The sequence below is a fragment of the Sturnus vulgaris genome, chromosome 3 (genome assembly GCF_052056855.1).
Source record: "Sturnus vulgaris isolate bStuVul1 chromosome 3, bStuVul1.hap1, whole genome shotgun sequence".
NCBI lineage: Eukaryota > Metazoa > Chordata > Aves > Passeriformes > Sturnidae > Sturnus > Sturnus vulgaris.
The window spans coordinates 63,918,163-63,941,039 of record NC_142245.1 but is presented as its reverse complement, the minus strand read 5'-3'; the positions used below and the strand labels follow the sequence as shown (position 1 = coordinate 63,941,039).

At 35.2% G+C, this 22,877-nt stretch overlaps 1 protein-coding gene across 2 annotated transcripts in view; it reads left to right on the top strand.

Annotated features, from left to right (window-relative positions):
• Positions 1–22,877, top strand: part of NKAIN2 (sodium/potassium transporting ATPase interacting 2) — a 514,810-nt gene that overhangs the window by 416,250 nt on the left and 75,683 nt on the right. For both annotated transcript variants that reach the window (XM_014876703.2, XM_088161863.1), the window contains exon 4: positions 22,233–22,433. In XM_014876703.2, coding sequence (XP_014732189.1) covers positions 22,233–22,433 — 201 coding nt within the window. The remainder of the gene's footprint in view (positions 1–22,232; positions 22,434–22,877) is intronic.

The window sequence follows — 22,877 nt, the reverse complement described above, 5'->3', positions numbered from 1 at the left end:
TTGTCAAAGACATGTCATTGCAATGGTTGTATTGGCAGAGGAATAAAAACCCCAAAGATATGACCTGCACTCTGAAAGAAAACCCAGAAACTGTCTTGGCTATTATTCCATTAAAATGAAACAAATAATTATCTTTCAATAAACAATGGGTGTGATTTTCTACACAGGTGTGGTGACCTATTTAAAGGTAGTAGTAAAGCATAACATATCAATTTGTAGAATCTGAGATTATTCCTGGGAAGTATCATTTGAGAGTAAAACCCATCAAATGGTTAAATCAGCAAGCTGGATTCTGGGAGGCTGGTTCAGATCCATTCTTTTTCACAAACATGATCACTCAAAATCTTTTTGACACAGATTTTTTAAATGGACTAGGCTTTTATATGCCATGGAAGTCCTGCACAATTCTCACTTCCCCATAAAGAAAAAATGTGAAAATAATATTATTCTACCAAAAACAGGAGACCATGAACATAAATACAATATCTTGATTTATTCAGACAAAACAGCACTACCTAACATAGGTGAAGTTGCAGAACCACATGCTCTTCTCTGCAGCAAATGTGAAAACACCTCTATTTCTTGTGCTGCCCCAAACAATAGACATATCAGAGAGCTGCAGTGTCAATAAAAAGATGCAAGTACTACCTGTACTACTGCCTGTAGAATCAGGCCACAGGAAACTCAAATTAATCACTTTATACAGGCACCAATCCGCTGACTTCTCACCAAAAATTAGGAGAGTGAAAGAGGCATTCAATTTGCAGCGTGGGTTTTTTTCAGAAGGTTTTCCAGATTATTGTGTCATTGTTAAACACGTGAAAACAACCAACAGAAAAAATGTTTCTTCATATGAGTACAGTGGGAAATGGAGGCAATACAAAAGGAAACCTATAGATCATGTTTTCATATAGAGCAGCTTTAAAAATATTGAAAAGGAAAATATTTGGTGAATAATCACCAAATATGATTGATCACCACAACATGAGATAAAAATATTGTACGAAAGAAAACTTGATGTAATTTTTAAAGCAAAACATTTCAATTTATCTTAGTCAACATCATAGGAATAACCAGCCTGTAAAAAAATGGGGTAATTTCACAAAATTCACATGTTGCTCTAATAAAAGTTTTCTTGATCATTTAATTAAACATTCCACAGAATCTAAGAGAAAATTGAAAGAATATTTAGACGTTGGCACAAATGTACTAATTACCCATGAATCCCAGAAAACAAACAAGGAATGTTAGTGTTTTTTAATCGGAAAAGCACCTGATTTAATAAGAAATCTTAGCTGAATATCTGTCATATGAAATGTCAATTTTTAGCAATTCACCAGTTACTCTAGAGACTAGAGGAAAACACATACACTTGAGTTCCCTCACTCTTTTAGAGTGTCTGACACCGTGCAGGCATCAGATGGCACCAGCTGGGGTAGTGAGGACCAGTGAGCACACCAGTGAAGTGATGAGGCAGAGAGCTCCAGCCAGTGGAGCAAATCCCAACACACTGCCCAAGGGAGATAAAAGCAGTGGCAGTGCAGGCCTAAAACTGTAAATGCTAGGCTGGCATCCAGGTTAAAAGGTAGGAGCAGCAGACCTGTGAAGAGCTGGGATTTGAGATATGTCTAAGAGGAAGGCATGCAGTCCTGAGTGAGGTAGCACAAGGGAAAAGCAAGAACTGGAAGTAGGAACAGACTGTTGGAAGCCACCATAATTATCAGTAAGAGGCAACAAATAAACTCTCAAAGGTCAAGCCAGGCCTCTAGGAAACTGTCACTGCTGTTTGGGAGAAGCTGGTAGCTGGTCACAACACTCTAGACGTGCTTATTTCCTGTACAATCAAAAGACAGATACTGGTCAAGGCTGCATTTTATTATTTGCCAGGCTTATTGATGCTGACCAGCTTTGTTTAACTATACTTTTCAGATATGATTATACCACATGGATCTCAGCTGCCCAAATGTGTTCCATCATCCAAACATCTGCCAAAGTTTATTATATCCTTGTGAAGCCCTTCATCTCTTTATTGTTTAAGAGGCAGATAAGTTTAAGTAATGTAACTAGTTGTTCTTTGTTAAACTGACTGATAATGGTAGCATTGGTTTTGACTAAATGACACATCCAAGGAAGTGGTAACTTCTAATACACTGTGAAAGTCTTCATCTAGCCCAGATACAGTGTGGAAAAGTGGTTTTTGAAGCCTATCATTCTTCTTGTTTATTTTATTAGACTTGATATAACTGACTGAATTCAGTCGATTGAATTCTATTTTATTTTTTTAAGGTTTTTAAATGCATGAAGATAAGCACTTTTAATTTTCATCTGGTAAAAAACAAACAAACAAATAAACAAAAAAAACCCAAAAATGAACAAACAAAAAAGTTAATGCAAATAGAATTAAAAATTCTTTATTAAGCTTTCCTCTTGAGAGACATCTCTTGAAAAGCATTAGGACAAAGTACAGTACATCTTCAAGAAGCACAATGACATCAAGCAAACTAATGCTATACAAATGAATGATCAAACGTACTGGCTGAAAGCATAAAGTCATGGTAACCCACGCCAGCTCAGTCCTCTTGCACTGCATCATTCTGTCTGGAATTGCACACTCTGTGAACTACAAAAAGATGGGCAAAAAGAAAAGAATTCATTTTGTCCCATTTATTAGTCTCCTCCTGGTTTTCCGGATACTGCCAAATAACAAGGGAATATTCTCACCTGCTATTGTGAGTTACATTATCTCAGATTAATTTCACATGTTTCATAAAATTGTGCCCAAAGAAAGATATATTAAATGAAATTCTGAATTGAATATTGCTGTGGCATTAACAACCTTTACCAATAAAGCTTAGGGGTTTAGATGACAAAGTATGCAAGATCAAAACTCTGCAAACTAAGCTTTTTAGCATGTGTATGTTCAAGTCAAATTTATTATTATCTAATGAAAAAGTGGCTCAAAAGCTTGGAGGGTTTTCTAGAGACTAAAAATAAATGAACACAGTGTCTAAAGCCAGAAAGATCTAGTTTAAATCCCATAAGAGAACACTAGAAACAATCTGCCAGAGGGATCAAAAATGTTTTAAAATAACAATGATAATAGGAATGCATTTTAAGATCTTAATATGCCAGAGGAGGCAAGTTTGGAATCCATACGTGTAAACAAATTGGGAAAAAAAGTTGGCTGGTGTGAAACTGCACAAGGTTGCAGAGGACTTTTCTGCGACATTGTCTGTAGCATCACTTTAATCCCTGCAGCTGACAATCAACTCAGAAAGTCTAGGAAATGTTTTCAGAAGTTTATATGGTAAACACATAAGTCTATTCACAACCTCTATCCATTGCAAAAATACTTGGGAAGTTGAAGTGTCACATACTTGAAAACCCTGAAATCAGTTTCTTACACACCTGCAATTCATACCCTGTTGTACATAAGCATTATTATGATCATTTAGCATTCCCCTCTTTCTTCCTTTTTTCTTTTCTCTCTTTGTTCATTGGTTAATGAGCCTACTTTATGCTATTCAAAATCTGCTACTTCTGCCTCAGTGGATGGCTGGCAAAAAGAAGGACAGTGAAAGAGAAATAACAAAACATGAGGCCTTTTGTTTCCTCCCTGCCAAGCATATTGGCTCAAATACATAAAGTTTTTTCAGATGCCCTTTCTACCAGGAAAAGAGTAGTTTTATACTACACACCAGAGCAAAGGAAGTAGAAAGTGAAGTATGGCCTAAAAACATAATTTTAATTGCAAGCAACAAGTGAGATGGCATTTAATGTAATTTAATGCAGTCAGAACCATGACAGCATCTTTTTTTCTTTTTTTTTAGGTTAAATCCAGATAGCCATATAATCACAGCAATATGGTATGGATCTTATTGTCCAAAGCCCATCTAGGGTCTCTAAGCAAGTGGCTGAATTTTTCTGTGCATCTTCTTAATGAATATTGCTAAGTAAAATTAGTTAAATTAAAGCTAACCAAGACATATACATCTAAGCTGCAAACTCACACTGAATTTTAATGTCACAAGACAAATTTTTCCTCTTTGGGTAGTTTAGTTAATACGAGCCCACATGCTGGAATAACTCACATGTCAGTTGGTAACATAATTATCATGATGACTAGAAGATAGATGAAATTTCAGTAGAGATTATAAAACTAAATATTCATTGGAACAACTGCAGTATGGTTATCTAGGAAAGTTCAGGGTCTGGATCAGTTAAAATAGAATTAGAATTCACTTGTTTTTAATATGGAATTTCCTGATTGCAGCGGGATCTATAGGTTGTATTCTGGATTTCTGACAAAATATTGCATACACAGTACAGTGCTATTAGTGTTGAAAGAAGGGCTGAATGGTAAGGATTGTGCTCTGAATTTAGATGTACTAAAGGAAACTTTATATACCAATATTGGGTTGTTTTTTTGGCTGATCCTTCTACTCTTTGTTTACAGTGTGCATGTGCAACATATTTATCCATATGATCTGTAAACTTCCTCTTCTGTGAGTTGTGACATCTCAGTTGTTTAGAACACAGTGCTAATGCAATCTCTCATTGCAAAGTATCAGACTGCAATTTTACCAATAGACCTGTATCTTCCAGGCACACATATACTCCTATACTCAAATGTTACTGAAGTGAATGAAGCAAAATCAGAAATCCCGTTTTAAAGAGATTTCCAATTAAATTGTAGTTTTCTTTTTAATGATTCAATTGTGATGATTTGAACAACATATTAACATCAGGGAGTTTGTTAATAAGTATATTCAGTAAGATTTATGCTTTTCCTGTATCCTAAACTAAGGAAACAGGTTCATTATCTTGATAGATTAATTAAAAATAGGTTTCCAACTCTGAGATCAGATAAATAAAGAGAGCTTTGACTGTGGCTTGCTAGCAATAATACAATGTGAAAACCTTTTTGCAGATTCCATACTGTTCATATTTTTCTATCCATTTTTTTAAAAAACCTTCATATAATGAATGAAAATGCTTCATATGCTCTTGATGAAGAAAAAGATTGTTAAATTTTTATTTAAGGCAAATGAATATACATTGCTCTGTATGAATCAGAGGAATAATACACCTTTAAGAATGCAATAGCTGAATTTCACTAGGAAATACAAAATATGATTGTTCAATTCATCGTATCAGAAACTCCATTACACAGAATTATATCCAGAGATCCCATGAAAGTGTTCATGACTACTGAGCAAACATTGCCACTAAAGACTGATTTAGAGAGTTGCATTATTGGACAGAACATGACCCTTGCACACAGAACAGGAATCATAAACTTTAATCTACTTGTTATCAAGGGGACATATTGCATGTTGGTCTAATGATTAATATCAAATTTGAAGCGAGAAATAGCTGATATTTCAAAAGCATATGAACAGTGTGCAGGGATCAAGAACCACTGGATCTAATACAATCATTGGTATGTTACATGAATATAGGCTGGTAGTTACAACTGGTAGCAAAGGAAGTTGAAACTGGACTTAATCAACTCGTATGATAGCAGATAAGTGGAATAATACTGAGTAGGAAATCAGGACTTAACAGTTACGGAAATTTTCATCTGAAGTTTGAACATAGGAAAATAACTTGTACACAGTATTGTACACAGAAAGCTGACCTTTGCACATGGTTGGTTACCTGTCTCACTTAGCACAGACTAAATTAATTACAGGTTAGCTCACCTTTGCTAAATCTCAACTGTATCAATGACCGTTTTATTTGTAGGCAGATATAAATAAAAATCAAGTGATATTATATATTAATATTCTGAATAATACATGAACCAAATATGCTCCATGATACTACAAGCTATTTCTGATCCCAGCATTTTTCATTTATGTTGCTTTTTTTCTGTATCTGATACTTTTAATAACTTATAATTAATTACTCCACTTTCTTTTTTGGTAATTTAATATTTGTCTTTGAGATAATACAGTCAAAAAAGAAAATCAAAAAAATCAGATGCATTAAATTTCCATATTGTCTCCTTATATTCAATTTGTAGTTTCAGTTTGCAAACCAATTCCTCTTTAAAGAATTAGGTAAAAGTTAGCTGCCTGTAATTTTTTTTTTTTTTTTGCTCCATTATCAACTCTGTGGTGCCAAACAAAAATTCCATAGAAAGTTTTGATGTTATTATGCACACAGTATCTCGTCTTCTTTCCAGTTTTGGGGTGGGATATAAGATACCTATCAGAGAATTTGGTGTTCCAATGGGGAAGTTTTGAAGTTTGGATATTTAATCCAAAGTATTTCATTAATGGCAATATGATGGCAGAATCCTGGGAACTGCCTACAGCACTGCCATAGATCCTGGAGGTCACAGACACCCATAAATTGAATATTTAGTTGATTAATTCTGAAATCAATTTTCTCATATTGCAGACTCCCAAGAATTTTGTCTCAGAGCCCTCAAATTTTTCATGCTGCATGAGTCCGTAGCTGTTTAAGGTCAAGTTTCCAAAACTTGAGGAATTTTGGAATAATATGTACATGTCAAAACGAATAATCTTCTTAATTTTCAAGTAGAACTTCAGTATTCTTCCAAATGAAATGCCAAGTATATTTTTAACTAAAAGAATTTTTTTAGTATTCATGAGGGAATTTCCAACTTATCAAGTATTTGCTGTAATACCATATTTCTGGTTGAAGTGCCTTTTTAGCACATCTATCTGCAGAAAACATGCAGCTAGCTCACAGGTTTTATATATATATACACACATAATTATTTATTTGTAATTTTTTTTTTAATACACCAGAATATCCATATTTTGGGGTTTTTTTAAAGTAAAAGTTGAACTGTTATTAAAAGTTATTAAGTTGAACTGAATGCAGATATGTACCTTTGGATTAGTATCTTGAGCTGCTCTATAGCCAAAGAACTGTAAGGCATGATTCACTTCATACTGAAGAAAATCTCCACACTTTTTGAGATTACTCATACTCTCAAAGTGCCTTTTCAGCTCCATTGCTCCATAGGCAACTAGCTCAGAAGTAGACACACAAAGCTAGGGAAATGCATTCCAGCTTCTACAAGTCATACCCTGTTTCAAGAGTTCCACTGCATAGACTGTGCAATATTGTAGGAATTATCCTGTCAAAAGCTGAGAACCTAAGGAAGAAGAAAAATTTTATAGTCATTCCCTTAAAATTACTTCAATAAACAAGGTTCCTTTTTCTTGCATTAAAACTGCTCATAGCTCTTAGAAAGCCCCAGGGAAAAGTCTTATATTTAAATTCGGTTATATTTATGCTTTACATGTTGGGTACTTCCAATTATTATATTAAGTATATCAAATCTCAGTGGGATGACTGGTGATAAGTGTTACATATTTATAAATATTATGTATTCCCAGAACTGTGTTTTGGATTATTAGAATCATAGATTCACACTGATGAAGGGCTCAGTAGGTCAATTAGTCCATGTCATCAACCTAAATATGCATGAATACATGACAGAACTTAGTCTGTTTTGTTCTTAAAAGCCAGTAACTAGATCACACAGACTCCCCAGTCAGGTCTCTCCAGTTTTTTCCTCTCCCTTGGCTTCAGAAACTTTCTCCCTCAAGATCTAATTTGTATCTTCTTTTCAATGTCTTTGCAATGCAGTTGAGTTCTTGGGCCAGTGATGACGTGTAGTAATTATGTTGAGATAAACACACTGGCACCATAACCAGTCCCTTATTAAAAACTTTTCATGCCTTCTCTCAGGCAACTCCACACAGCACTGACTCCCTTCCTCCTTCTCTCTGTAAGTTTCCTTCTTCCTTCTGCATGACTGGCTAATCCCAACCTGTCCCTTACCCAACCACCTAACCCTGTCTGTCCCTCACACAGCATCTTCTTACTTTGTCTGTCCCTTCCAGAACAACATGTCCCTTCCTCCTCACAGCACAGCCAGCTGACTCTCAGTCTCAAACTCTATCTGCAACTAACTGCTGACCAGATAACCCAGTCATTTATAACACCCATTCTCTTTGGGTAGGCAAGGCTGTCTCCACTTCTTGGCAATCAGTACAGCTGTAATTCAGGGAGGAAAATTGCTTTCTGCACTATCCTTATAAACTATCTTCCCACAGTGATGTACGTCCATTAAAGGCAAGAAAAGAGGTTGCTCCCTTCATTCCAACAGCCAGTCATGCTCCCAGGCTTCTGAGCCAGGATACCCCAATTCCTTCTGTCTTTCTTCACAGGTCTCATTGTCAGACGTCTGCTCATTCTAGTCCACAGTTTTTCTTAAAGTCTTTTGAATTGAAACCCTGCCAGCACTAGAGAAAGTTTGTGCTATTATAACTTTCCCCTTGCTTGTGAGAGAGCAACATCCAGAATTTTGTTACTCATACTGTATTTGTATGTCTAGTTATTTCAACACAAATGTACTTTTCAACTTTGTCCTTGTTGAATGGGACTTTACAGGACAAATCCCAAGATGATTTTGAATTCCAGTCCTTTCTTCAAATGTTCTTGCAATCTCTCAGTAACAAGCCTTTCCTGTTTTCAGTCATTCACATAACTAATTAAAATATAGCAGCATTGGACCCAGAACAGATCACAGCATAACATCACTTCATATTTCTTTCCAATATGACTGTTGACTACTGAAATTTCCCTCTGGACATAGTTTTCCTTTTTTTGTAGGATGTCTAATGGGTATATCAGAATAAAAATTGTTTTGACAACATTAAACTCAGTCTCATATGACACTTGCTTCAGTGTGCTAAGGAATCACAGTATATTTATCAAAATCAGCAGGAAAACCATACCCAGAATCAAAAAATACCCATATCAACATCAATAAGGAAAGATATGTTATTAGGTCCAGATAGTAAAATACATAGTAATGACCTGGGAAGTGTTTATCTGAATTTCTGGTCTCAGTGTAACAAATTTAATCTCACATGCTGTGAAAGTTCCATTAATTTAATAGAATTATTATTATTTCTAGTTAAAAAAAATTCTGAAATTATCTTGGATTAAGCTGTAAGTCTCTACAGGTTAAAAGACTGAAAAATACATGAGGGCTTAATGATGAAGTTTTTCAGGATGCTGTGCACTCAGCCCAGGCAATAAAAAATTGTGTGTAATTAATACTCTACTGTAGTTCTGAGGTGCACCAAAGAAGAACCAGAGTTTGTCATTTCCTAACCTTTGAGGACTTAACCCTGTGATCTTTATTTTCATTCTTAACTCTGCTATTCGTTTTTGAGCTTAGGTCCTTTTTCTGTTTAAGAGATGTATGACTTTAATGTAATAATACTTTATAGATTCACCTTTCAGATTAAATTAAAGCATTTATTTTAGATTGGAAGCATATAAACCTTTACTGCTGCATTCTCTGGGCAAATTCAACTCCTAGTGAAGTCAGAATTGCACCAATGCACATTATAAAAAACTGCTGTGATCTCGGGAATTCAGAGAAACATTAATACTTCCAGTGCTTTTCTTCAGGAAAGAAAAAAAATCAGTGATATTGATGTAAAAATTATGTGTCTTTATGTAAACAAAAGACCCCTCTCAGAAGTATTTTATGAGAATTTTACTCCAAGGAAAAAGACAAAGCACATGCTTTGTATTGCTGGTATTTCACAGTGAAGTGATTCTATAGATTCTGAAAAAAATGAATTATTTATTGAAGTTTATATATTTTTCCATTGGGCAGATATACAGTTCCTTGAAAATATTTTAACCCAGTCTAAATTTAATAAATCAGATGTGCTATGTTTATTCCTTGACTAAAAAAAATGAACTCTGCTTCTTTGAATTCACAGCATTTTTCAATATTCCTAAGCACCAGGAAATCAAAGAGCTCTTTGTATCACTCTTCTCCCTGCAACTTTTCTATTGTGTGTACCAGCTTTCCAATTCGAAGTAATAAAAGCATCGATCTTCTAACATCTTGACAGTGGAGTTCATCTAATTCTGCATTAGCACTAAACACAAACAAAAAAATTAGTATAAGCAGCCCCAAGAGATGCTTCAACCAGGTTTCTCCATTTCCCTGGGCTAAATCAGCTCCTCAAAACTCAATTTAAGAAACTGACACAGACACTACAGTTAGAATGGTAAATCTACTCCCCATCAGTTTCTTAAATAAAGTTTTCAATCACTGATTTGGTCTACAGAGATAGAGCTCTGTTCTAGGTACTCCTCTCAAGCTGTGCTCATTAAGGATCATTGCTCCTAGTGTTTCATCTTAATCCTGGCTGGAAATTGGAGGGTCTTTGAGTACAGAGCTGGATACTGAAGAGATTTTCTTAAGTAAATTTTAGCTAGCCAGTAGGAAATGCTAGCAAGTAAAATATGAAGAACTGTGATATGATTCAAAAGGAATGGAGGCAAGAGACAGAAAATATTTTGAAATAAGCTTCCTGCATTTTTGCACACTTTCATTTTTTTATTTCCAGATACTGTGCTTTCACCACTACCATGGTCCCCAGTATGTTACAGTAGGATTTTGAGAGATACCCCATAAATATTCATGCTTCAGGAAGACAATCCATTCTATAATTGGGGGAGGTTGGGACTTTTTGTTGGTTTGGTTGGTTGATTCATTGATTGCCTGGGTTTTTATTTGTTTTTTTGAAGAATTGTAACACTTCTAAGCCCTCAAGGAAAGACACATTGAATCACAAAATTATTTATGTTGGAAGGTCACTTTGTGTAATGCTCTTCTCAAAGGAGGGCCAATTAAATGACATTGTTTGGGTGCTTTTTTGGTCAAATTTTGGATATTGCCAAGGATGGAGTTTTCGCTTCATTTCTGGGCATTCATTCTAGTCTTTGGCAATTTTAATGGCTTAGAAAAATATTAAAAAATAACTAGAATTTTCTATGTTCCAGCTCACATTTGTTGTCTCCTGTCATTCTGCTGTGGAGCTCTGAGAGGAGGCTGCCCGTGCCTTCCTCCCTTTCGGTGGCCATGGGCAGTTGTAGCATCCTCACAAGCCTTCAGCTATTAGTGCTGAAGTGGCCTCACTCCTTCCCTCTCTCCTCAAATGTCCTGTGCTCTAGTCCATAACCAGCTTAGAAACCTTTGCTGGATTGGCTCCACTCTGTGTGTGTCTCCCTCAGACTGGGAAGCCCAGAGCAGGACCAGCTCCAGGTGTTTCCTCACCAGTGCTGAGCAGAGATGAAGGACCACATTCCTCAGCCTGCTGGTGACACCCCTCCAACACTGCCCAGAAGTCTTTACCCACCAGCACTCCCAGGTTTCTTTCTGCAGAGCTGCTCCCCTGCCAGTCATTGTTCAGCCACAGAGAAGATCTCTATTCTCACTGAAAAGGGAGCAAACTGCTGCTGGTCCTGTCTGAGAGCAGAGCCAGAGACCCCCTCACATCCATTCAAACACTCTTGGGCACTCCATGTAAATTTTAACTGAAAGCCAATCTTCCCTTTTCCACAGCCCTGAGAGATGGAGCAAAGCATCCAAACATAAGCAAAGCATCCAACCATAACTCTAGCAACAGTGCAGCTGACAGCTGACATGAGCTGTCAGTGAACTGTCATTAAAACATAGCTGATCTACAAATTAATTTTTAAGGATGTCTGCCAGGTGCTAGATCCTACTCTTCAATTAACAAGGTTTGCTTTGTTATCTTTTCTAAAATATCTCTTGTACATTTGTTTAACACATGAAGTAAAAAGCAGTTTGATTAGATTTTAATCAGGCTATATAATTTCTCTTTATATAAATTTTAATTTATCTCTAAAAAATAGAATAAAGTTTCTGCAAGACTACCCAGGAAAATACAAGACCAAACAGCGTTTGCTTTTTCATTAAATAACATAGTTATCTGTTAACCATTATATCTTCTGTAAAATATCAGACGAAAACATTTCAATCTAAGACAAAAGAGTCTTAAATAATGGGAAACAAAAGCTGATGTAAAAAGTTTTAGAAAGAAAGAGTGTGATATGTGTAAAAATACTTTTTACTACCTAATAACACCATCAGTTCAAAACTGTAACACCACAAACTGAATCTGCATTTTTTTCTACATCTTATGTATATTGTACAGGCTGGTATATATGTGGTGCTAAGATTAGGAAAGTAATGGGTCTTTTTGTTGAGGTGACTTTTCCATCTTAATTTCGGTGTTCTTGCATTATATGTAAGAACACATATATTCTTATATATGCAGGTAGTCCCCTAAGGCTTTAGCAGCATTACATGCCACGTAGACAAGAGGCAAAAGAGGGACAGGCTATTCATCCGTGGATTAGTACCTAACTGGTATAAATTGCTGCAGTTTCTTCTGCAGTACATGAGATGCTTTCCTTCATGCTAGCAAAAAATAAAAATCTAGCATGGTATCATAAGATTATTCCTCAGGGGGTGGTTTTGAAAATGTAATAAAGCCCATGCATTTATCCAAAGTTATGCATGGAGTCTTTTTAAATGGCTTTGATTTGTCTTTAGCAGGCTGTGGTTTACTACAGTGGTGCAATTGTCGCATCACAGCAGTAGCTCACAAGAGGAAAGGACACCCACTTGAAAAGTTTGCTAATGTCAGCTTGTTAGAAATTATAGTTTGCTTATTAATGTAGGTGATTAAGTTTCCTTTCATCTGTTTCCATGAGACTTTTAATGCCAGAATAGAAACCAGAATTCATATATTTATGAATAGCTTATTTTTCATTTCTGATTCAAGGATTTGAACCATATCCCCTCCACTGGGTATGTGGGACTGCTAACAGTTTGCAAATGCAGCCTAAGCACCTCAAGTTTGGAAAACTGCAACATTTCCTATGAAAATCTTGAAACACATTTTCCACAGTGTAGTTCGTTTTCTTATTCATTTTGAAAGCTAAAACTTGCTAAAAATGGATTTCATCCCTAGCAGTCTCATTATTCAAAATTCTTTCCAATACACAGATTAATAACAAAACAGAAAAACAAAACAAAAAAAAAAGAAAACCAAAACCAAAACAAAACAAAACCAAACAAAAAAAAACCCCAATAATAAACCACTGAAAAATAATTATCAGCTCCAGGGCAGAAACAACTGTGTACTTTCTTTCTTAAAATTTGTTAAAATAATTTTCAAACACAGGAAGCAGCCAATCTACAAAACACACATAATTCTGTGTTCGATTATTTCTGTACTTAAATGATGGTATTGGATAGTCAAATTAATTTTAATAAAACTAATTTGTGGTCCATGTTGAGTGACATGATATTACACCACAAGAAGAGAGAGCAATTTCACCTACTGCTAAATTAATTAGTTCATGTAAAGTGAAAAGAAGATGATTTATCAAATCTGATATAGCCTCAGGTATTCTAATAATAACCATCATCATCTACAAGGACATGAATAAACACTTTATGAACTAAAGTTTATCAGAGTCGTATAACGTGTTCCTGTGACAGATATCTTTTCATTAAAAAAATCAAATAGGATCTTTCAGCTGAGACTGAAGGTGATTTTTAAAGTCTGTAGGGTAGGTATAGCTCAGGCAAAACTAGGTCTTGCCATATATAAGCATTAAAAACTGACACAGGTTTTCCCATGTCACCTGATGGATTGCAGCTGTACAATTTCTTAAAACTGGTGAAAAGTCATTCTGAGGAGTAAAATGTGTAAAAGTAGTGGTCAGAAACCTCAGATATTCAGCAGTGTTGCAATAGAGACTGTTACATGCAGGCTTTGTGCACATCATGATGTATCAGTGCTTCTGCAGAGATCTGACTTTTCTTTCACTGGCCCAAATTTGCAAGGTACATGATTGTTGCATAGCTTCAGATCTGAATCTAATACTGTGGATGATGACATCTGTCAGCCTGGTCAGTAGTGGAATACGTTATAGTGAAAGAGCCTGAGGTAGTTGATGCTGCACAGTTATTCCACATCATTTCTTGAACAGTGCCCAAGGGCTATGTGGAGAGAGCCCACACTTCTTCTGTGCTTCCTGATAATCACTCTGTGGCTGGTGTGCTGCTCAAAATCTTATCTAGGTTTCAAAACAAGCTTTTCAGAGTCCTTCAGGAATATTTATCACTCTGTTTCAACTGAGTCCTTTCTACTGACTTCAAAGAAATTCAAACCACTTAAATCTGGATATTTTATTTCGCACTGAGAATGCAAGTGGGTTGTGAGAACAAGCTATGCTTCTTAAATTGATGTTTTAGTTCATTGCAACCTCCCCACAGAAGTAAATCCTTTTGAAAATACTCATTTTGCAATGGATGTGTATCAAACTGAGAAAGATGACTCCACATTTCGTTTTAGTAATTTTCTGACTTATCTAGGCTTCATTTTAATGATTCTGAGATCTTAATGTTTATAAAATCACCACTGACTAGAAATGTTTAGGCTTTTGAGCACAATGTACACAATATTGTATTTCTCCTCAGCCTGGTATTTCATGAAGCCCACCTGGATTACAATAATCTCAGGTTTCCTAACACTGCTTTTGGGATAGCAACACCATTTTTGTGGTTTTAGAACTCTGCCCAAAGTTTTCTTACTGTTTCCTGCACACACTGCAGGCACTAGATAATTATTTACATTTTAAAAGATAATAAAAAAATAGGAAACAGAAAACATAAATTTATCACTGTTGACATGCATGTTGTTTTACAATACCTAACACTAAGTTATAACCAACACGAGGGGACACTGAATAAACTGCATCAGCTGGAATGTCTTTCTGCATACATTCTATAAACTTTCTGATGTTTAAGTTCTACATCATACACTTCTGCATCCTTCCTTACTAAATGTTGGACCATCCTAAAATCTTTCCTTGGACAGACATGATCAAGCAAAGTATTTTTTGAGATGGTTTGGTAACTTGGTAAAACTTTTAGACTAAAAAAGAAAAGAATGTTAAGGATATTAATTCCACAATTAATGCAATTATTAATCAAGGCTGAAATTTTAATAAAGGCCTAGACCTTTCTGCATGCAGCCTTCAGAATGGTAATCCCAGCTCACTGGAAACTCTGCATAGTCTTTTGGATATAATCCAAATAAGATGATATAATAATAATAAGATGTCCTTGTGATGCCTAAATATTTTTGCTTTTTATATATTTTTCATATACTTGCAGCTTTGTAGACTGTTAATACATAGTTATATAGCTTGTAGGACGTATCCTGCCCATTCTCTCTCATTTTAGAACAATAAGCTAACCCTTACAAAGACATCCTTGAAATTCTGTTCAGTCTTATCCTTAAGAAGATGAATTCTAACAAGGACACTGTTTTTCACCAGAACTTAGAAGATATAACAATAAACAGGGCAAAGAAGCCCCTGGAATAACTCCAAGGAGCAGACACAAGGGTGGGTTTCTGGGGCAACTACTCTGTTATTGGATGCACCTGCTAGATATACCAGTTAATTAACCTGAAAAGAATTTGTAGTATATCAATCTATCACACGTGCAGAGCCATACTTGTGCACTTGAAAGCTTGCACTAAAGATCTGCTTTTCACATTATCACTCATAATATTGTTTGGAAAGTTTTTGTCTTTCATCCTAGGCAACACTTCTGCTTAGAGGGGTTTTATTTAGAATTAAGAGGTTATGTATATTTGTGTCTAAAAATTTTAAGCACTATTGATCTGTGTATTTGCCTGGGTAAATCAAGACAAGAGACATACTTCCTTTACTGTTTAAAAATAAAGGGGCAAAAAAAATCCCAAAAGAATAATGAACTAAACATCTTTAAAAGCATTATGCCTTACTCATAAAAAACTGGTACTAATATATTGTGAAAGCAGTATAATCATGCATTTTCTTCTCAGTATTAGTAACCACGGTTTGAAAACCCATCAGAACATTCATTTCACTCCAGAAAGAGACCCAGAACTGCACTGATTTTAGTTCAATCATAAAATTCTTTGCTAGTTTTGTTTCATGGGACACAGGTGAGATCTGCTATTTCCGGGGATAGAACAATGTAGATCACCTGGAAAATTGTCCACTGTACACTCACATTATCAGAGCTTGGATATAAGATGTCTTTGTCAGAGAACGGCAATTTGTCAAAACAATGGATTATATTTAACTCAATTTCCTTAAACAAATTTTCTCAACTCCGGAATGATATCATTGATTACTGCACAGTGTGAAATAAATATAAGATTCGACAGAGTTAACTACTACTGTGGGATGTGAGTGCCTCTAACTTTCAATTTCAGAGTGTTTTATCACTGCACAAGCTTACATTCTCTGGAAAGTGATTTTCCAAGAAATTACAAAAAATACAGTTCTCAGAATCTTCAGTAGATATGTACAAAAGCTAAATTAAAATTTCAATTTGACTGCAACTTCCTAGTCCTTGTGATGAATGACACTGGGCTACTGTGAAGGGCTAAATTCTCATGTTCTGCACAAGAAAAAATTCAATGGCTCTTAGTCCAGAACATTCTAATAAAATTCAGTTTAAATATGAAAAAACATTCGTGGAAGAGTAATATTCATAAAGCAGTAACAATAATGTTAACCTTGCAATATAAACTGAAGTTTCTACTTCTTTTTAATGGTATTTTAATTGAAGAACTAAATAGGTAGAAAATTTTTAAAGAAAGATATTAATAAAAAATGTTGTGCCACTGAAATAATTAAATTAATATTCTGGAGCCTAGCAGGTGTCTTTTTTTTTAATGAGTAGAAACCGAGCAGAGTAAAATGTTTAGGGTTTTCAATGTACATATTTAACTAGAAAATTTACTAGAAAAATATTTACTATAAAAATATGGAGATTTAAATTAATATAACATTACTTGTAGCTTTACTAATTGCAGAAGATAATTGACAGGTATGATAGAATAATAACTGACAATGTCAAGCTCTGTCTAGCAGTGCCTATGCTTTTTGAGGATTATTTATAGTATTTTATGAATATAATATTCTAGTTTCATTTTAGAAATTAAAATCAGGACATCTGAGTCATCTCTTTCATGCTGGTAACTCTATAATTAAATCTTTTGGAAGTACATTGGTACACCAGAAATCACTTAAAATACATTTGTAACATTTTTAACAGAATATTGAGGAAAGCTATCAGGAGAACAATTTTTGCCAGTTTTCATTGAAGAACTTCAGAAGAATATCAGTTGGGTAGATTCAAACTGGTTAAACCTTATCTGATTACTGACACATAGGTAAATCAGATTCTGTAACGAATTTTCAATTATACTGGTACAAAATGGTTTCACAAGAGGAAATTAAAGAAGAGAATTCCAGGTTACTGTAAGAAAAAATCCAAAGAGAAAGCATCACACAAATACAATAATTGGGGAGGCAAAAAACCCAGTTCAGATGCAACAAAATAGAAAAAAAAAATGAAATATCCATTTTCCTACATAATTATACAGTAATTTTTTCTATATATCAATTTTGAATTAAAACAAACAAACAAACAAAAAAAAAAAAACAAACAAAAAAAAAAAAACCAAGAAACCACAAAAATCCCACAGCTGACAAGCTGTTTTGGTTCTTCAGTGAGGAGAGATTTTTTCTTTAGACAGGAAAAAGTCTGCTTGCATAAGAAAATGGTACTGCCTGGTGGTGGGAGTTAGTTTTAGTGGAAAAGTGAGATAACAGAAGAAAAAAAAATGCCTGTAGAGGCCTCTGTACATCCCAGGCATCCAGAACTATAAATGCTTTCAGACCCTGATCTTTTATCACTGAAACCTTGTGTGATTGTTCACTCTCCAAGCAGCCTGTTCTTACTAATTTGAATTTGAAAAATGAAACAAATAGTTCCATGGTTGTATCTTACAAAAGATGTACAGCAGCTTGGCAGGTTTGCGCAGATTTCAGCAATTCCTAATTAGAAAAATAGAAGAAATCATTTCCCATGACACAGCAAGCCACAACCATTGAAATCAGTACAATTAACTTGCCTGAGTCTGCGAGATCTGGACTTTCAAGGAGAATCACCCTGAACCACTCCTGCCTCTTTTTCTCTCATGGCACTGTTTGGAATTAGCTTCTCTGAGGTGCAACCAACAAAATCATTGAAACAATAATATATTGTGATTTCTACAAAGAGACAGCACACTTACAAGTATGTGCTAGTACTAATACAATGCACAAAGATCTGTCTTCCTTTTAAGCACTGCTGTCCTCCTGCTGTGTCTGATTGCAAAGAAGCTTTTATTCTTTTTCTGGTAGCTTTTACAAAGCTTTATGTTGCCATGTTCTGTCACTAGCTGTCCTCAGCCAGAAAATGCTATGTACTGTGCAGTTGACCCCTATTAAACGTAGGCACAAAACCATCAGAGCTCACCATTTTTTACCAACAAAGCTGTAATAAAATTACAGATGTAATTTGAAGATCACATATCCTAATCTCAGAAATCTGAGTCACCAAACATCAATATTTGTCTAAGCTAGCAGTACTTTTCCTGACCACTACAAATACCAGCACATCTTCAGAATGTCAGCAAAGACGCCTTACAAAATGTTTTCCTTTGTTTGTTTTTTTTTCTTGATGAGTATCAAAATCTACTTTAATGCACCAATTTTCACTAAAAAGCTTTACAAATACCAGCAGAATTTACAAAAGCAGCACAGTGATCGGCAATAAAGCTCTTACAGATGTATTTCTATGTCCACAAAGGAAGCAGCTGTTTGTTGAATTTAGGATAATGAAATCTTCCTTGACATACAGACTTTGAACAACAACATATTGGCTTGCCCAATGTGTATCAACAATTCTTGCTAGTTTTCATAGCTTCAAGGCTTATCAGACCATTTCTCTGCATTTCCCTGAACAAAGTTTGAGCCACAGATGTTGGAAGGGAAACAGACAGCAAATACTCTAGAGAGAATAATAAATCCCCAGCTTCCAGTGTAGACTTTGTCTATGTCCACTAAAACTGTATTCAAACAGTGAACAAAGTAAATAGCAAGTAGAGTTTGTCCAAAAATAGCTCTAAATGCTGGCAGTAGAAGAGATGTTAATGATAGATACATCATCCCCTTTTTGGCTTCCACAATTCTACAAGGGGATTCAAGTCTTTAAGTGTTTTCTCACTGAGGTAAACTTTTTCATAAGCTGGGTGACCTTCAAGACTGAGCAACAGGAACTGCTCTGTTAATATGGTTGCATGAAAGGGGACATGGCTTGAAAGTTATAGGCAAGTTCAAAGCACATAACAATTTATACCTGAGATTTAACTGTGCAGCAGCTTTGTAGTTAATAGCCTCCTTCTATGCTTATTCTGATCCCAGATATTTTGGGGATAGAAATTTTCAAGGCCTGACTTACATGTTGACTTCTCAAGATTTTATTTCATTGTCATTCTTAATCCATCCAAGTTGGACCTGAGACATGAATGGTGTCTAATCTTACAGGAACAGACTTCACATCTTATTGTTTTTGCTTTCTGAAGACCACCTTTTTTCTAAACTGGCTCAGGATGTAACAACTGCTTCTCAAAAGCCTTCTCAACCAAATGATTCAAAGTTCTCTAAGATTTGAAGCTGTAGCTTTCAGTAGGATTTATTATTATTATTACTATTATTACTATTATTACTATTATTACTATTATTACTATTATTACTATTATTACTATTATTATTATTTTATTATTATTGTTGTTATTGTTGTTGTTGTTAACCATTCTATGCAGATATCAGGTCTATTTTAAGACCAAAGTAAACAGAATAGTGTTTTACTGATTATTCAGAGAAAGAAATAGAATATAGATCTGATAAAAGATCTCTAATTTTTCTACTGGTAAGCACTCAAAGACTATTACTGAACAAAACAAGTCCTAATCACAACATTCAACTTTACTGCCAAAAGATTATTTGAATGCAAAGGAATTGTGTAAATATTTCAAAAATCATCTGGGGATAAATTCAGGGATAGAAGAAAGCTAGATTTTGTGAAGTTTTATTTACATATGTAATCATAAATATTTTAATGTATAATTATATTTCCAATGTAACTTGGAAATTTACTTGTGCTTTTAACTAATAAAGTTTTTGATTACTGAGCCTGTGGTAAACAAAAATCACAGCCTCTAGAGAAATTATATTCTACCCACAGAGCCCAGTTTTGATTTTTCTGTTTAGTTCCTCTTGATCCATTTTCACTTCATATGGCAGATGCATAACAAATACTCCGTTCCTGCAAGTCAGTTTATCCCTTTCTTTTTGAAGGAATACATTGTTTATCCCTAGTCTGCACTTTGTAAAATATATTTAGTCCATAATCATTCTTCTCAAGGTATTGCAAATGCTAAGATAGAAATAGACAATGAGTCCTATTCATTTGTGCTGCATCTGTGAAAAGAGACTAGAGGTTTAGAGTTTGCCATGGTAACTAGAATGGCTGGAAGTTCTTTTGACAGTAACATGATGAATTCCAGTTTTAGTAATTTAGGAATAAATCTTTTACTTTAAGCAAAGTTACTCCAAAGATGTCCATTCTTTAACTTCTTACATCAAATGAGAAGACCAGTGTTCTACCTGAGGGGCTGTAGCAGCCTTGCCTTCAGAAAGAAAAATATTCTGGCCTGGGTAAAAGGTAAAAATTCCCATTTCCAAGAAACATATGGCAGAAACTTTCCAGTGTCTATGGTTTTAGCAGGGAAGGATCCATAGAATGGAGATGGTTTTTGGGGATGAAAACTTAAAAGCATACATCAATATATATATTTGGGCACAATTTGCATAGTTTTGCATACAGAAATGTTTGCTGTAGCTTTGATTAAAACTAACAAGTGCTTAAAGTTAGTTGCATGATTAAATTCATATGAAGCATTTTAAATTTTCTCATACAGCTCATTATTTGCTGGATTGGACTGTTGTGGGAATGAAGGGTAATTATTCATTGCAAATATATTTAAGGTCCTTCCTGCCATCTGATAGCTGTGTATGCTTATGCAGGGTAGCGATTGATTTTTTTTAATGTAAAAAATTTCCATACTTTTTGCACGAACTGCAAATTAGAGAAAAAACATTAAGTTACATTGCAGTGTCAAGTGCAATCACAGATCAATTGACATGTGACATTATCCAAAACCTCTCTGGATGGAGTTACCTCTTCATAAACAGTGCAAAAAGGAGAAACCAGTGAGACTGAGAAAACAGCTATTTTGAAGGGAGGGAAATGTGAATACAACTTATCTGCTACAGAATAGCATTCTATTATTTTTGGCACGATAAACCTAATTAAATAGTTACATTTTAAAATCTTTATGAGAATCTTAATTATTAATAACATCAACAGGGTGAAAAAAATGTAGGTTAGGTGTGGGGAGAGTTTGGCTCTGCAAAGACATTACTTAAAAGCAATTTTTTTTTGCATGACTGAGCACATGTGCACACAGACTAGATAGTCACACTTTACAATGAGGTTACAGTTATAAATTATTTATAAAATGTTGGTAAACACTGTAGGCTATTACAGAATCCACAGAGTCCATAGTTTTGTTATAGCTATGTGTAACACCCTCAAGTAATGTGCAACCACATATAATTTATGAAAGTAATATCCGTAGTATTGTTTATGATGTATATTAATAATTTATTCATCCTTTATGAACTATTTATAAATGCAATCCTAATGGAAGGCATGGCTGACTAGTTACTCCATCACACTAGCTCTATGGGAGTTAAAGGTTGCACGCCTTTGCCCCTCCTTTTTAACTGGCCCAGTAGTCTTTAGACAAGGCAGGGCTCACTATTTCCATACAGGATCCTAGGAAATTAGAAAGCAGAGAGAGGTACTGTAAAGAGATTTGCCTGCAAGCAAATGCACAGGATCCATTTCTTCAATCTTCTCCAGTATTTCAGTACAGCTACCATAGCTCTATTCACTGGGTCCATGAGAAAAAACTCCTTGCAGATGATGTGTGTATATTAAAGTGTATGAAGTGTTGATTCTGGGGGATTCTTATATAGTTTGGTACATCAGACCCAGAAAGCATGGGCCATCAATCCTTATGGTATCCACTGGAAAATGGGAAATCAACAGAAATGAGTGCTATAGTCTAGGCTAGCATGATGTCTAGGAGCAGATCCTGGCTTGCAGGATTATTTTTCTGCTCCAAAGCTTTTCTGCCTGACAAGGCTCAGATACTTCTGCTTGCAGCAGGCAAGCTCCGCTAACTTTCATGTGACAGTGCAGTTTTATTGCAGCTCTTTGCCTCTTTATGCATGCTGTGAAATCTCTTGCTGAGGCATTGGATACCAGAGTACCATCCCCATGCATTAATTGTTCTCTTGTTCTTCTGCAGGAAACAGATCTCATTCTGACCTTTAACATCTCCATGCACCGTTCTTGGTGGATGGAGAATGGGCCGGGCTGCACCGTGACCTCAGTAACCCCAGCACCAGACTGGGCACCAGAGGATCATCGTTATATCACTGTCTCGGGGTGCTTCCTGGAATATCAGTACATAGAAGTGGCTCACAGTTCCCTTCAGATCTTCCTTGCAGTAAGTGTTTACATATAACTTCAATCCACCACCTTTTCAGGATTTTTTCTTGTCTTTACTGGAATAGAGGATGATCGTGGTATTCATTCACAAACCCTGGATTTATGTCTTAGTTTAGTTACAAAACTCAGTTGCCATGCAGCCAGTTCAAGATAGCTGCATGCAAAAATTTCCAATATACATACTTATTATTCCTCTAAGAACTACTGACACGACACACTCTGTTTTCCTGATACTATAATGTATAAGTTGTGACATAATAGCAAGTTACAGCTATTGTTGTGAAAGCCAAATTAAATATGAAATTGAATATAAAAGACAAACTAATAGTAAAAATAGATTCACTGTTCAGTTCACAGGACACAAATCTCATCAAGTTGTCTTTAACCATATTAATTAATAGACACTAGACTACAATGGGAGAGGTTTTCCCTCCCCTCCCAA